Source organism: Pithys albifrons, chromosome 20 (genome assembly GCF_047495875.1).
Source record: "Pithys albifrons albifrons isolate INPA30051 chromosome 20, PitAlb_v1, whole genome shotgun sequence".
NCBI classification, from domain to species: Eukaryota; Metazoa; Chordata; class Aves; order Passeriformes; family Thamnophilidae; genus Pithys; species Pithys albifrons.
Window position 1 is genome coordinate 7,865,002 of NC_092477.1, and position 10,325 is coordinate 7,875,326.

The window sequence follows — 10,325 nt, forward strand, 5'->3', positions numbered from 1 at the left end:
AAGGGCGGGGCTATGTCTGGGTGGGCGGGGCTTAGGCGCCGTTTGGGGGCGTGACTGAGCGCAGGGTGAGGCAGAGGGGGCGTGGAGTGTTTGCCGTGTGGGCGGGGTCTGTCGCGGGAGGGCGGGACCTGTCGCGGGAGGGCGAGGCCTGTCGCGCCGAAAGGCCCCGGTGCGGGCGCGCACGGAGCAGAACGCCACGCCTGCGGCCGGGGCGGGGCTGGTCCCGTTGCAGCCGCGGGCCCCGTTTCCAGCCGGAGCGCTGACGCCGCGCGCGGGGAGGGGGCGTCGGGGCCGCCATGTCGCGGCTGCACCAGAGCAGGTCCGGGCCGGGGGCGGCGCGGGGCCCTTCCCCTCCCTCCCCTCCCTGCGGGGCTCGGGGTACTCTGGGAGGGGGCCCGGGGGGTGGCGGTGCCCGCCACAGCCCTCGTGACGCTCCGCTCCGCTCCCCGCAGGATCGCGGACTTCGAGGAGGTGCTGGGCGAGCCCACGGTGGCGCTGGGCCGGCTCCGACAGCTCTGCTTCAGCGGTGAGTGTCCCGGCCGGGCCCGGGGGCAGCCTCGGGGGGCACAGCGCTGCCGGGACGGGCTAACGTGGTGGTTTCTGTGCCCGCAGGGATCCCCTTCGATGGTGGCCTGCGCTGCCTCTGCTGGAAGGTGCGTTCTGCTCGGGGCGCTTCTGTGTCTTGGCGTTGGTCAAGCGCACGTAGTGGGTTTGGGAGCTTGAAATTGTAAACAATCAATCCAGAGCTCTGAAAGCCACGGGAAGTCAGCAGTAATTCGGGGAGATCAGCACTTTGCGTGGGAGCAGAGCCTCGGTTTTGAGCTGGGAGAGCATTTCGGTCGGGTCAGCTATTGATCAGTCCTGCAGATGGGTCTGTGTTGGAAACCAGCCCCTGAAATGCTCCTGGCAAAGTGCTGGGCTTTCTGGAGAACACTCAGAGAGCCACTTCTCACCATCGCGTTTGCTTTGCTCATCCCACAGGTGTAATAACCCATTTAATACTAATCCCTGTGCCTCTTCTCCTGTGCAGATACTCCTGAACTACCTCCCTTTAGAGAAAGCCTTATGGAGCTCTTTGCTGAAGAAACAGAGGTGAGGACATTGGAACTTGTCTCTTTATTTCTAATAAGATTTGCAGAGAAGGAGAACAGTCCTTAAATAATTAAGTACCTTCATGAAATGAGCGGTTCCTGTGTGGAATGTGCTGTTCTCTCTGCTGTCTGAGGACTGACCCCTTCAGCTGGAGAGAAGGAGCAAGGTGGGACAGAGAGATCTGTCCAGACTCTGCCTCTGTGCTCACCTTGGCTTTTTCTTCCTCATTGCAAATTCCTCTTGTCTTCCTTAAGGGATCTATATTCCCAGTTCCTGAAGGAGATGATTATCCAGCCTGGGATTGCCAAAGCCAACCTGGGTGTTTCCAGGGAAGACGTGACCTTAGAAGATCATGTGAGTGTTGTGAGGCCTTTGTGCTGCAGAACATTCCTCAGAGCTGTAAACTCTTGTTCTGGAGTCCGGACCCCTGGGCTGCTCCTGGCTCTGTTCCCAACTGCTGTGCCCTGCCAGCAGCAAAAAAGGTTCCCAGGTGCCAGCACTTGTGTCTTGGTAGCCTTCAGGGTGAATTATTGCCAAGGCACCAATAGCTGTGAAAAGACCTGTTTCTAGCTGTGCATATCCCTCCTCCCCCAGTTCCAGGCTACCTGCCCTGCTTTGGGCCTCCCAGGGGAAGGGGGAGGCTCCCAAGAGGCAGCTGGAGCAAAGAGAAGCTTTCCTGGGAAGTCAGGTCCTTGGGTGGGTTCAGAACAGATTAATCTGAGCAGAGGATAGAAAAGAAGCAGGAAAGTCAAGCTGGACTCTGTTGTGGAAGGCAGGACACTCACTTATTTCTAGTAATGCTGCTGCCTTTTTTTTAATGGACTATTTCCTGCATCCCTTGGCTTTTTCCTTCTCTGAAAGTGCTGTTAGGAGTGTATGTGTGGGAGGAGGGGATGAAGTAACTGATCAGAAGAGAATGTAAAATGATACAGCTGCCTCCAAGACCATCCTGAACGTTCCCTCCTCCCAGTGCCCTGCTCTGATCTCTGGAGCCTTGGTGGTGTAAAACTGGTGTGTCTGGGAAACCACACAGGTCACAGTGATCTTTGAGTCTCTTGGAATGTTGCTTTTGTTTTCTTGGTTAGTTGTTAACTTTGTGTGGCTCTTGGTGTGGAGTTAAGTTTATCATATTGGGAAACTGGTCAGATACAGGACAGGTTGTTCCTGGAATATGTATTTTGTTTTTCCTGGGCACAGTGGTGGTGCTGAATCAGCCTTCTCAGAGTAAGTTAAAGAGGGATTCTTGTAACTCATGACCACGACACCAAAGTACTGTGTGGGTGGGTAACTCTGACCCAAGTCCAAAGACCATCTCATTGTACAGGTTTGGAGCTGCAATCAGGAATCTTACTGACACAAGACAGGATACCTGGGAACAAAATCATTAAGATTCAAGTGAAAAAGGATTAAAAACCTGAGGAAAAAAGGATGCCCCTGATGTGCTAGGACAGGTGGCAGAGGGACAGCAGGAAACGATTTTGATATGTGTGAAACATGCTCGTTCTGTTGCTGTTGTCTGTCCCTTTAGCCCCTCAATCCAAATCCAGACAGCCGATGGAACACTTACTTCAAGGATAACGAGGTGCTTCTCCAGATAGACAAGGATGTCAGGTGTGTGAGGCAGGAGCGGCTGAACCCGAGAGGTTCTGGCAGCTCAACTGCACTTTGAAAGCCGAGTTTAACATTAACCCATTCAGCGTGGGGCACGTCCTTCCTGCTGGGGCCTGACTTCCTTCTGTGTCCATCCCAGGAGACTCTACCCTGACATGGCATTTTTCCAGCGCCCCACGGACTATCCCTGCCTCCTGATCCTGGACCCCCAGAACGAGTTTGAGACGCTGCGCCGGAGGGTGGAACAGACCACGCTCAAGTCGCAGACGGTGGCGCGGAACCGCAGCGGGGTCACCAACGTGAGCTGGGGCTGGGCTGCCCTGGGGCACGGGGCAGCTGGGAAGGGGAAGGGTGTTCCTTGGGCTCTTCCCTGTTCCTCTTTCTGCTTTTGCAGTGGAATTAAGGAGATAGCCCAGCAGATACTGAGCATTCTGGGGGCTGCAGAACCAGCTGATGTCCCTATCAGACAGTAGGGAATGAAGAGCTGTGTTTCATTTTAAGGATTGTTTTTTTCATGACTTCCAGCAGAAGTTGGAGCCACAAATTGGTTTTTAGTTGACGTGCACTTTCCTGTATGGGAACAAAACCCTGAAGAGTGAATTTACTGTGAATTTATTATGAATTGACATAGTCACTGGGCCCCGGATCTCATAAAGCTGCAATTAGGAGAAGGGCTGGGTATCTGCTGCAGTGTGTGTTGTCCCTTTCCTCTTCCACAAGCATTAGAGCACATGTGCTACTGGGGAAGGTGGTTTGTGCCACAATACACAAATACCTTCCCTCATACTGCTGACAAAGAAGTGGAACTGCTGTGGTTTCTTACTGTGTGGGAGCACGTGGTGCAGTGATTCAGGGAAACTCTGGGCTGCTGCACACACTGATGTGTCCTTCAGGGGCAGCCAGCACTAGGACTTCACTGTGCTTCCCATTTCTCTTGGTTTATGTGGTATAAACTGTCCAGATCTTTTGGGGGCCTATGTGTGTTAAAAGCCAAGCTTGGCATGTTTACTAAACCATCTGTGCCAGTTGATTGTGCTGATCCAGCTGTGGTTTTGCCTTGTTTTCCAGGTGAGCTCCCCTCTGAAAAGCACCCCCAGTTCTCTGAGTGAGTATGAAGTGCTGCCCAATGGCTGTGAAGCTCACTGGGAGGTGGTGGAGAGGATCCTGTTCATCTATGCCAAGCTAAATCCTGGGATAGCCTATGTTCAGGGCATGAATGAAATCGTGGGGCCTCTCTACTACACCTTTGCTACAGACCCCAACAGCGAGTGGAAAGGTGAGGAGCCTTTTGCCTGCTCAGCACTGGCTGTGGTACTGGGAGTTCCCTGCTTTGCATGGGGAGTTCTGGGGACCAGAGCAAACTGGTAGGAGCTGAAGGGGCTGGGAGTGGTGAGGACATGGGAAGTGAGGGGTTCTTGAAGTGTTTCTATTTGTTGTGCTTGGATCTAAGTTTCACTAAAACCCTTCAGAATCTCTTGTTTGCTCATATTGGACATACATGGTAAAAAAGGAATGGAATGGAAGGACTTTGCCCGTTGCTTCTACTTCATGGGAGCTCCGAGGGTGTGTGCTGGTGGCAGGGAGAGCAGATGGTGTTCCTGGGCACAGATAACTCTTTTGTGACCCAGTGTCATGAAGACCTTGTGTTGCACACAGGGGTCTTTATCTGCAATGGCTCTGTAGACATTTCTAGTTTAAAATGCTTGTCTAACTTTGTCCCAGACCAAGCAAGGCAAGATCTGGTGGGATCCACTCCTTAAACCCAGTACAGCAGTGAGATTATGGAGCAGGAACAGTTCTAAAGTTGTGTTCCTCTGTCAGTGATGCTTCCTCTATTCCCCCCTGGTTTTATTTTCTTTTCCCAGAACATGCTGAAGCAGACACGTTTTTCTGCTTTACCAATCTAATGGCTGAAATTCGGGACAACTTCATCAAGAGCCTGGATGATTCTCAGTGTGGTATCACCTACAAAATGGAGAAGGTGTACTCCACCCTGAAGGAGAAAGATGTGGAGCTGTATTTGAAACTGGTGAGGAGCCAGGTGTTTCTCTGGGTCTTGAGTGGGATGGGAGGAGTGGAGCTTAACAGTCAGTGTCAGACAGTTCTGTTAAACTGTACTTGAACAGAACAGAGGGTATGAAGGCTCTACTTGTGGGGTACAGAGACTCTATCTGTGAGCAGAAACAGCCTCTCCTTGGAGTGAGCACAGGGTGAGCTGACACTGCAAGGCTTCCTCCCCTGTCTGGCTCTAGAAGCCAACAATGGATGTTGCACAGCTGCCAGCTGGGAGTCCCCAGGGACCTGTCCATGATCCTTGGTCACCTGTGTGGAGCTGTACTTGGAGCTGGAGTCTTTACTCTCTTGTGGTTATCAGGCAAAACATGGGTTTGCTGTAGAGTTCAGAATTTGAGGTTCCAGAACGAAAAACATCTTCCCCCTCCACATTTCTGTTGCCACTGACTGCCCTGACAGCACTCACTTAAACTGCATGGAGGTCATTCCTGAAGAAAGGTGAAATGCAGTGAGCTGGACTATCCTACCCACCCAGTTCTACTGTTCTCCTTCATTCAAAGGTCTCTGAGTGCCTTGAGTTTGCAGTTTTGTAGAGCATGTAGAAGGCAGTGTTGCTACAAATATTTTCAGTCTTATGGTCCATTCAGTGTGAAAGTCCAAGGAGAATTTGGAAGGCAAAGCTGTTCTTGCTGCTTCAACCTTCACCAAGTCACATGGAGATCTTTTTCTTTCTATAAAATAAATATATCCTGATTTTTGTAATCCAAAAAGGTGGTTTGTCAGCACAGTGACACAACCCACAGCGTCGGCTGGTGGCTGATGCAGTGGGGAGAAAATAAACTGCCTCATGTTTGGCTGGGAGGAAATGGCCTTGGCCATGGAGCAGCTGGTCCTTGAGAATGTCAGTAGGATCCTGAACTGGCTTGACCTTGATTAAACGTGTGGTCTTTGGATTTAACATCAGAGAACAGGAAAGCTTCAGGCTAAAAGTGCTTACAGCGTGTCTTACTGACCATTGGTGCAAACTTCATTCCATATTTGTTTCTAAACCTTCTGATAAATACAGGGCTTCTGAAAGAAGAGGAAATCCTGACAAACAGGGCCTCTGCTAGCAGGGGAGGGCTGCAGCTTTGCAGATAAAATGCTGCTCAAATGGGAACTTTACAATTCCTTGGCAGGTTTAGCGGAACTAACACAATTAGTGCCTTTAGAGAGAAAAACTTCCTTTTCTCCGTGGACAGAGGAGGACTTTCTGGCTTTGCTGTAGGTGTGGGTCGTGGCTGCACTGAAAATCTCTCAGTCTAGAGAGCCTCCAAAGGAGGCAGCAGGTTTGCTGGAGCTGCAAGAGCAGATGGGAGCAAGCTTAGAGCCGGGAGGAGCCGGGGATGGAAACATGGGGTGCATCTCTTGCTTGTAGGGAGCTGGCCAGGAGCTCGTATTCACTGTTTGCCTGGTGCCTGTCTGACAGCAAGAGCAGAACATCAAACCCCAGTTCTTTGCCTTCCGCTGGCTGACGCTGCTCTTGTCCCAAGAGTTCCTGCTGCCAGACGTGATCCGGATCTGGGACTCGCTCTTTGCCGATGACAAGCGCTTCGACTTCCTGCTGCTCGTCTGCTGTGCCATGCTGACGTGAGTACACAGGGAGCCTTCTGTTCTCCTCTGCCCCTCCTTTCCCTAAACCTACTGAGTCTTCTCTAGGCAGGTATTAGGGCATCTGGTGAACAGGTTACAGCCACTGTTCACACGGGCAGTGAGAGTGTTTCCACCTTTCAGACTCATCCGGGATCAGCTGCTGGAAGGAGACTTCACCCTGAACATGAGGCTGCTACAGGTAAGGATTAAATATTGTGGGCATAGAGAGCAGTTTGAAAAGTCTTAAAATAGTACTGTGAGAGACATGATGGTGTGTGGGTATGCCTGGCTCAAGAGAAGTACCACATTTCTGATATTTGCCTGCAGGAATCTTACAGCGCATTCATTACTGGAAAGGGAAATCTTTTGCTTGTGCACCCATTGTAGCCCACAGAGAAATCATCATAGATGGAAGTTTCTAATGTTCCTTTGGTTTGGAAAAAAAATTGAATAATTTCAAGCAAAGCTGTAAAACCCTGTGTAATACTGCTAATTCTTTTTTTTTTTGGCCAGAGGGTTTTGTTTAGTTCTGCGATCTGTGAGAGCCTGAGGTTGGAAATGCCTGCACTGCACAGTTGGATATCTCAGGTTCTGCCAGTTCCTGCTTGGGGCTGTGAAAGATACTGGCTTTGATAGGGCTGTCTGGCATGAAGAGAGCCCTGGGGCAGCCCAGCTTGCTGTGCCCTTGGAGGACAAAGTGAAACAACAACAAACCTCCTTGAAGAGTATTGAGGTTTGAGCAGTTACAGGAAACTGCAGCTGTTGTGGGAGTAACTGAGCATGGCAGAGTGTTCTGATAGGCCAAGAATCTTGTTGTCAAGGTTTGTTCTGCTTAAGTGAAACAACCAATCCAGGAATGCTGGGTAGTCACTGAAATCCCTTTGCTTCTTTGCCACAGGATTACCCTATCTCTGATGTTCATTTGATTTTGAAGAAGGCAAAGGAACTTCAGGATTCCAAATAGTCCATGGGCCTAACAAAAGGTGTCAGAGAAGCTGTAGCATTGGATCCCAGGAGATGCCCTTGTGGAGTGTGGGGCACTAAAGCTCCTCATGGTCTCTGCAGGACTTCAGGTTTTGTGTGGGCCACCTTGAAGACTTGTACTCTATTTATTAGGTCAAGGACTGATTACTTCCCCATTTACTTGGGTTCTGCACTCCACATTTTTCCAAGTCTCAAATGCCTCTTTGCTGCCCAAAGCAGTTCTTTGTATCTTTTTTTTTAAAATGACTTTAAGTTTGGAGAGAAAGAAACCTTCTGTCTGCGTATCCCTGAAGGGATGGACTCCTGTATTGTGGAAATAACACACGGAGTAACTTCTGATGGGGAAAGGACAGACTGAGTCCAGGGAATTTCAGTGGGTGAATATAGAAGGGTCTTCCTCCTGTGAACAGAATGTATTCCAGTGAAGTCACACATTCTGCCATTCAAGTAACTTCTGAATTCTTCTCCCTCCTGTCTGCACTTGGCCATCCCTGGGGTGTGTGAAGATTGAATCAGTTTCTGGTGATTGGACTCCTTTGCCTGGGAAAGAGACTTGGGAAGCTGCGATGGGAGGACAGGGTGACAACTGGTGGCTTTGTGCACTCAAACTGCCTGAATCCAGAACTGCCTTACCAACGGGGTCTCCTTGAGAGCAGCACTGGTGGTTTTAATCCCTGAGTGTAGTTTCAAGTCAAGCCTTACTACGCACAGCCTTAGAGCAGGATTGGTGCTGCAGGGAGGCCTCGGGCTGCTTTCCTGGCTCTGAACTGGAGCATATCCAGCTACAACCAGGATTCTGAAACACAAGAAATGGACACCTAATCACGTGCAATGAAGACAGATTGTCATTACAGGCAGAGCACTGGGGTTTTCTGCCTCAGTGGCTCACATAATACTACCCTGCTCTGGTCACACTAACCTTGGTATTGTCTTGCAGTGCTTCTTGCCGGGAAGAGACATGGGACAGTTCTGACCTACAGTAAGAGTCCTTTTCTGGCACGATCCAGCAGCTATCCCAGAACCTGTCATTAGTGGCTGCTGGGGCCGATCCACTGCTGTGTCTTGGTCCTGTTGGAGTCAGTCCTGAGCTGGACACTTGTTCCTCCTGGGAGGGAGATGCTGCACTCCAGAGACAGTCGAGCAGGCTCGGGTGAACGTGGACTGAGACAAACTACAGAAGACACTCTTGACCTGCCCCAGTGTCGAGCTGAGCACAAACCCTGATCCTCAGAGGGAGAAACTGTCTGCACCGAGGTGCTTGGGTGGTGCAGAAGCTCCTTACTGAACACTAATCCAGTGTGGCTTTCCCTTTCTTTCTGTGCTGGCTCACCTCTTTGTGGCTGTTTGACACTGCAGTTTTTGGTATTTATGGGTATTGATTTGTTAAAGGTCACTCTTTGTAAGACCTACTTAAGCTGCTGCTGGCCCAGAGTCGCCCTGGCAGGAGGGATTTGGACAGCCTTCAGCTATTCTTACTGGTGTTATGCCCTTCACTGAAGGCCAGTTCTTCACAGGCTGCTGAAAATCTGACAAAGGTGTGTGGGGAGACTGCAGGACAGGTTGGTGCATGTACCTACGTTCTTATTGGCAATGCCAAGCAATCTCTGCCCCTTCAGAAGATGCTCAAGTGCCACAGGTGCAGCCAGGTGTTGCTGCTGTGTTGCAAGAGCAACTGAAGGTGTAAAGCAATCTGTAATTAATACCTGTGGCAACACTACCCCTCTTTGCTGCAATCTTTTCTAGAGGGTACAGTTTTCCTCCCAAGAAATACAGAACAGGTGGACCAGGACAGCTGTGTAATGGAGCATCTTCTCTGCTCTAGTCACTGGATAGACGTTCTTTCTGAGCTATTCCAGGTGGTCCCATGGTCTCAGCTCTTGGGGTACCTGCACTAGGGAGGCCAGACCTTGTGTGGCCAAACAGCCACATGGGAGGTTCTTACAAATGCAGAACCAGAAGATCACGCTCTGAGGCAGAACTGCACCTGCTCCAAACACTTCTGCCTCAGACCTGCTCTAAATGCTGCTGCAGCTCTCCCATTCCATGCACAAGCTCTGCACTCACCTCCCTCAATACCTGGCTGAGAGGTCCATTTTGGGTCCCCCTGGAAAGTGCAGGTGTTCCTTTATGCTGGATTTTCTCACAGGTAATGGGACCATTCATGGGGGTTCCTGCTCTGAACAGCTGGAAGTCTCCTTAAAGTAACCTTGAGGAAGCAGCAGGCAAACAGGATGAAAGCATTATTTGGAAATGAACTTCTGCATGTTTTCAGAGCAGCTTTGGGCCCTGGGGGTGACCTGTCTGGGTAGGAGTTGGGCTGGAGCCTTGCACACACTCGAGCGCACAGGGGACAGGCAGGTGGCTGTTGGTGCAGGTGTCCTGCTGTCTCTCCCTTTCTGGGTGTCCAGGGGCTCACCTTATGCCTCCTTACCTCAGGGGGTGACAGTGAATGCCTTAGGAAGGAGTCTGCAGTGGTTTAAAGGGATGTGATGAGAGCTTTGGCTGCTGGAAGGGTTCTTTGGGATAAATTCTGTAGCCTTATCCACACTGTGGCTGCTACACTGATGGAGTTGTTTGGGCACAGCTTGTAACAGCTTTGGTAAACCCAGACAGGCTGGTTCCCACATAAAAAACTGTTTTATATTCCTCCTTTTTTCCCTCCTGTGTGGTGGGACTTCTGTCCTGCACTTGCAAGGAGTTGTACTTTTCAGTGATTTGGGACATCCATTTCTTTATTCTAAGACTTCCTCCTTTCTTTAAGAGCAAAACCAAGATTTTCTGAGGGGAGAAAAAAAGTGTTTTTACCAGGTTGTGAATCTCCTTGTGATTCCCTTGGCTTCATTCCTCAAAGGCTTTTGGTGATTCATTTTTGTTGTTGAGACTAGATGATACTTAACTAGTGGCTCCTTTCTTGTGTGACCAAGTAACAACTGCTCCAGCCTTGAGATGTTTCCACCTCTTTTCTTTCCATCCTGACCTGCTGCAGGAGCAAG

General features: G+C 50.4%; 1 protein-coding gene across 3 annotated transcripts; it reads left to right on the forward strand.

The window, feature by feature from the left end:
• The first annotated feature begins 112 nt into the window (after positions 1–112).
• Positions 113–10,277, forward strand: TBC1D13 (TBC1 domain family member 13). Of its 3 annotated transcripts, none has more exons than XM_071574448.1 (12): positions 113–319; positions 453–526; positions 613–653; positions 1,031–1,092; positions 1,347–1,446; positions 2,621–2,703; positions 2,843–3,002; positions 3,772–3,979; positions 4,569–4,732; positions 6,185–6,345; positions 6,490–6,547; positions 6,862–10,277. In XM_071574448.1, exons 1-12 carry the CDS (start codon positions 297–299, stop codon positions 6,979–6,981), a joined length of 1,254 nt encoding a protein of 417 aa, XP_071430549.1. In that variant the 5' UTR covers positions 113–296; the 3' UTR covers positions 6,982–10,277. The 3 variants fall into 3 exon arrangements, with proteins under 3 accessions (XP_071430549.1, XP_071430551.1, XP_071430550.1); XM_071574449.1 differs by having other exon boundaries at positions 115–319; positions 7,247–10,277; XM_071574450.1 differs by lacking the exons at positions 6,490–6,547; positions 6,862–10,277 and having other exon boundaries at positions 114–319; positions 6,134–6,214.
• The last annotated feature ends 48 nt before the right edge of the window (positions 10,278–10,325 follow it).

Coding starts and splice junctions, on each gene's coding strand:
- TBC1D13 (XM_071574448.1), top strand. CDS start 297: ATGTCGCGGCTGCACCAGAGCAG. Junction 320..452: donor TCGCGGCTGCACCAGAGCAG/GTCCGGGCCGGG, acceptor CGCTCCCCGCAG/GATCGCGGACTTCGAGGAGG. Junction 4,733..6,184: donor TGGAGCTGTATTTGAAACTG/GTGAGGAGCCAG, acceptor CCTGTCTGACAG/CAAGAGCAGAACATCAAACC.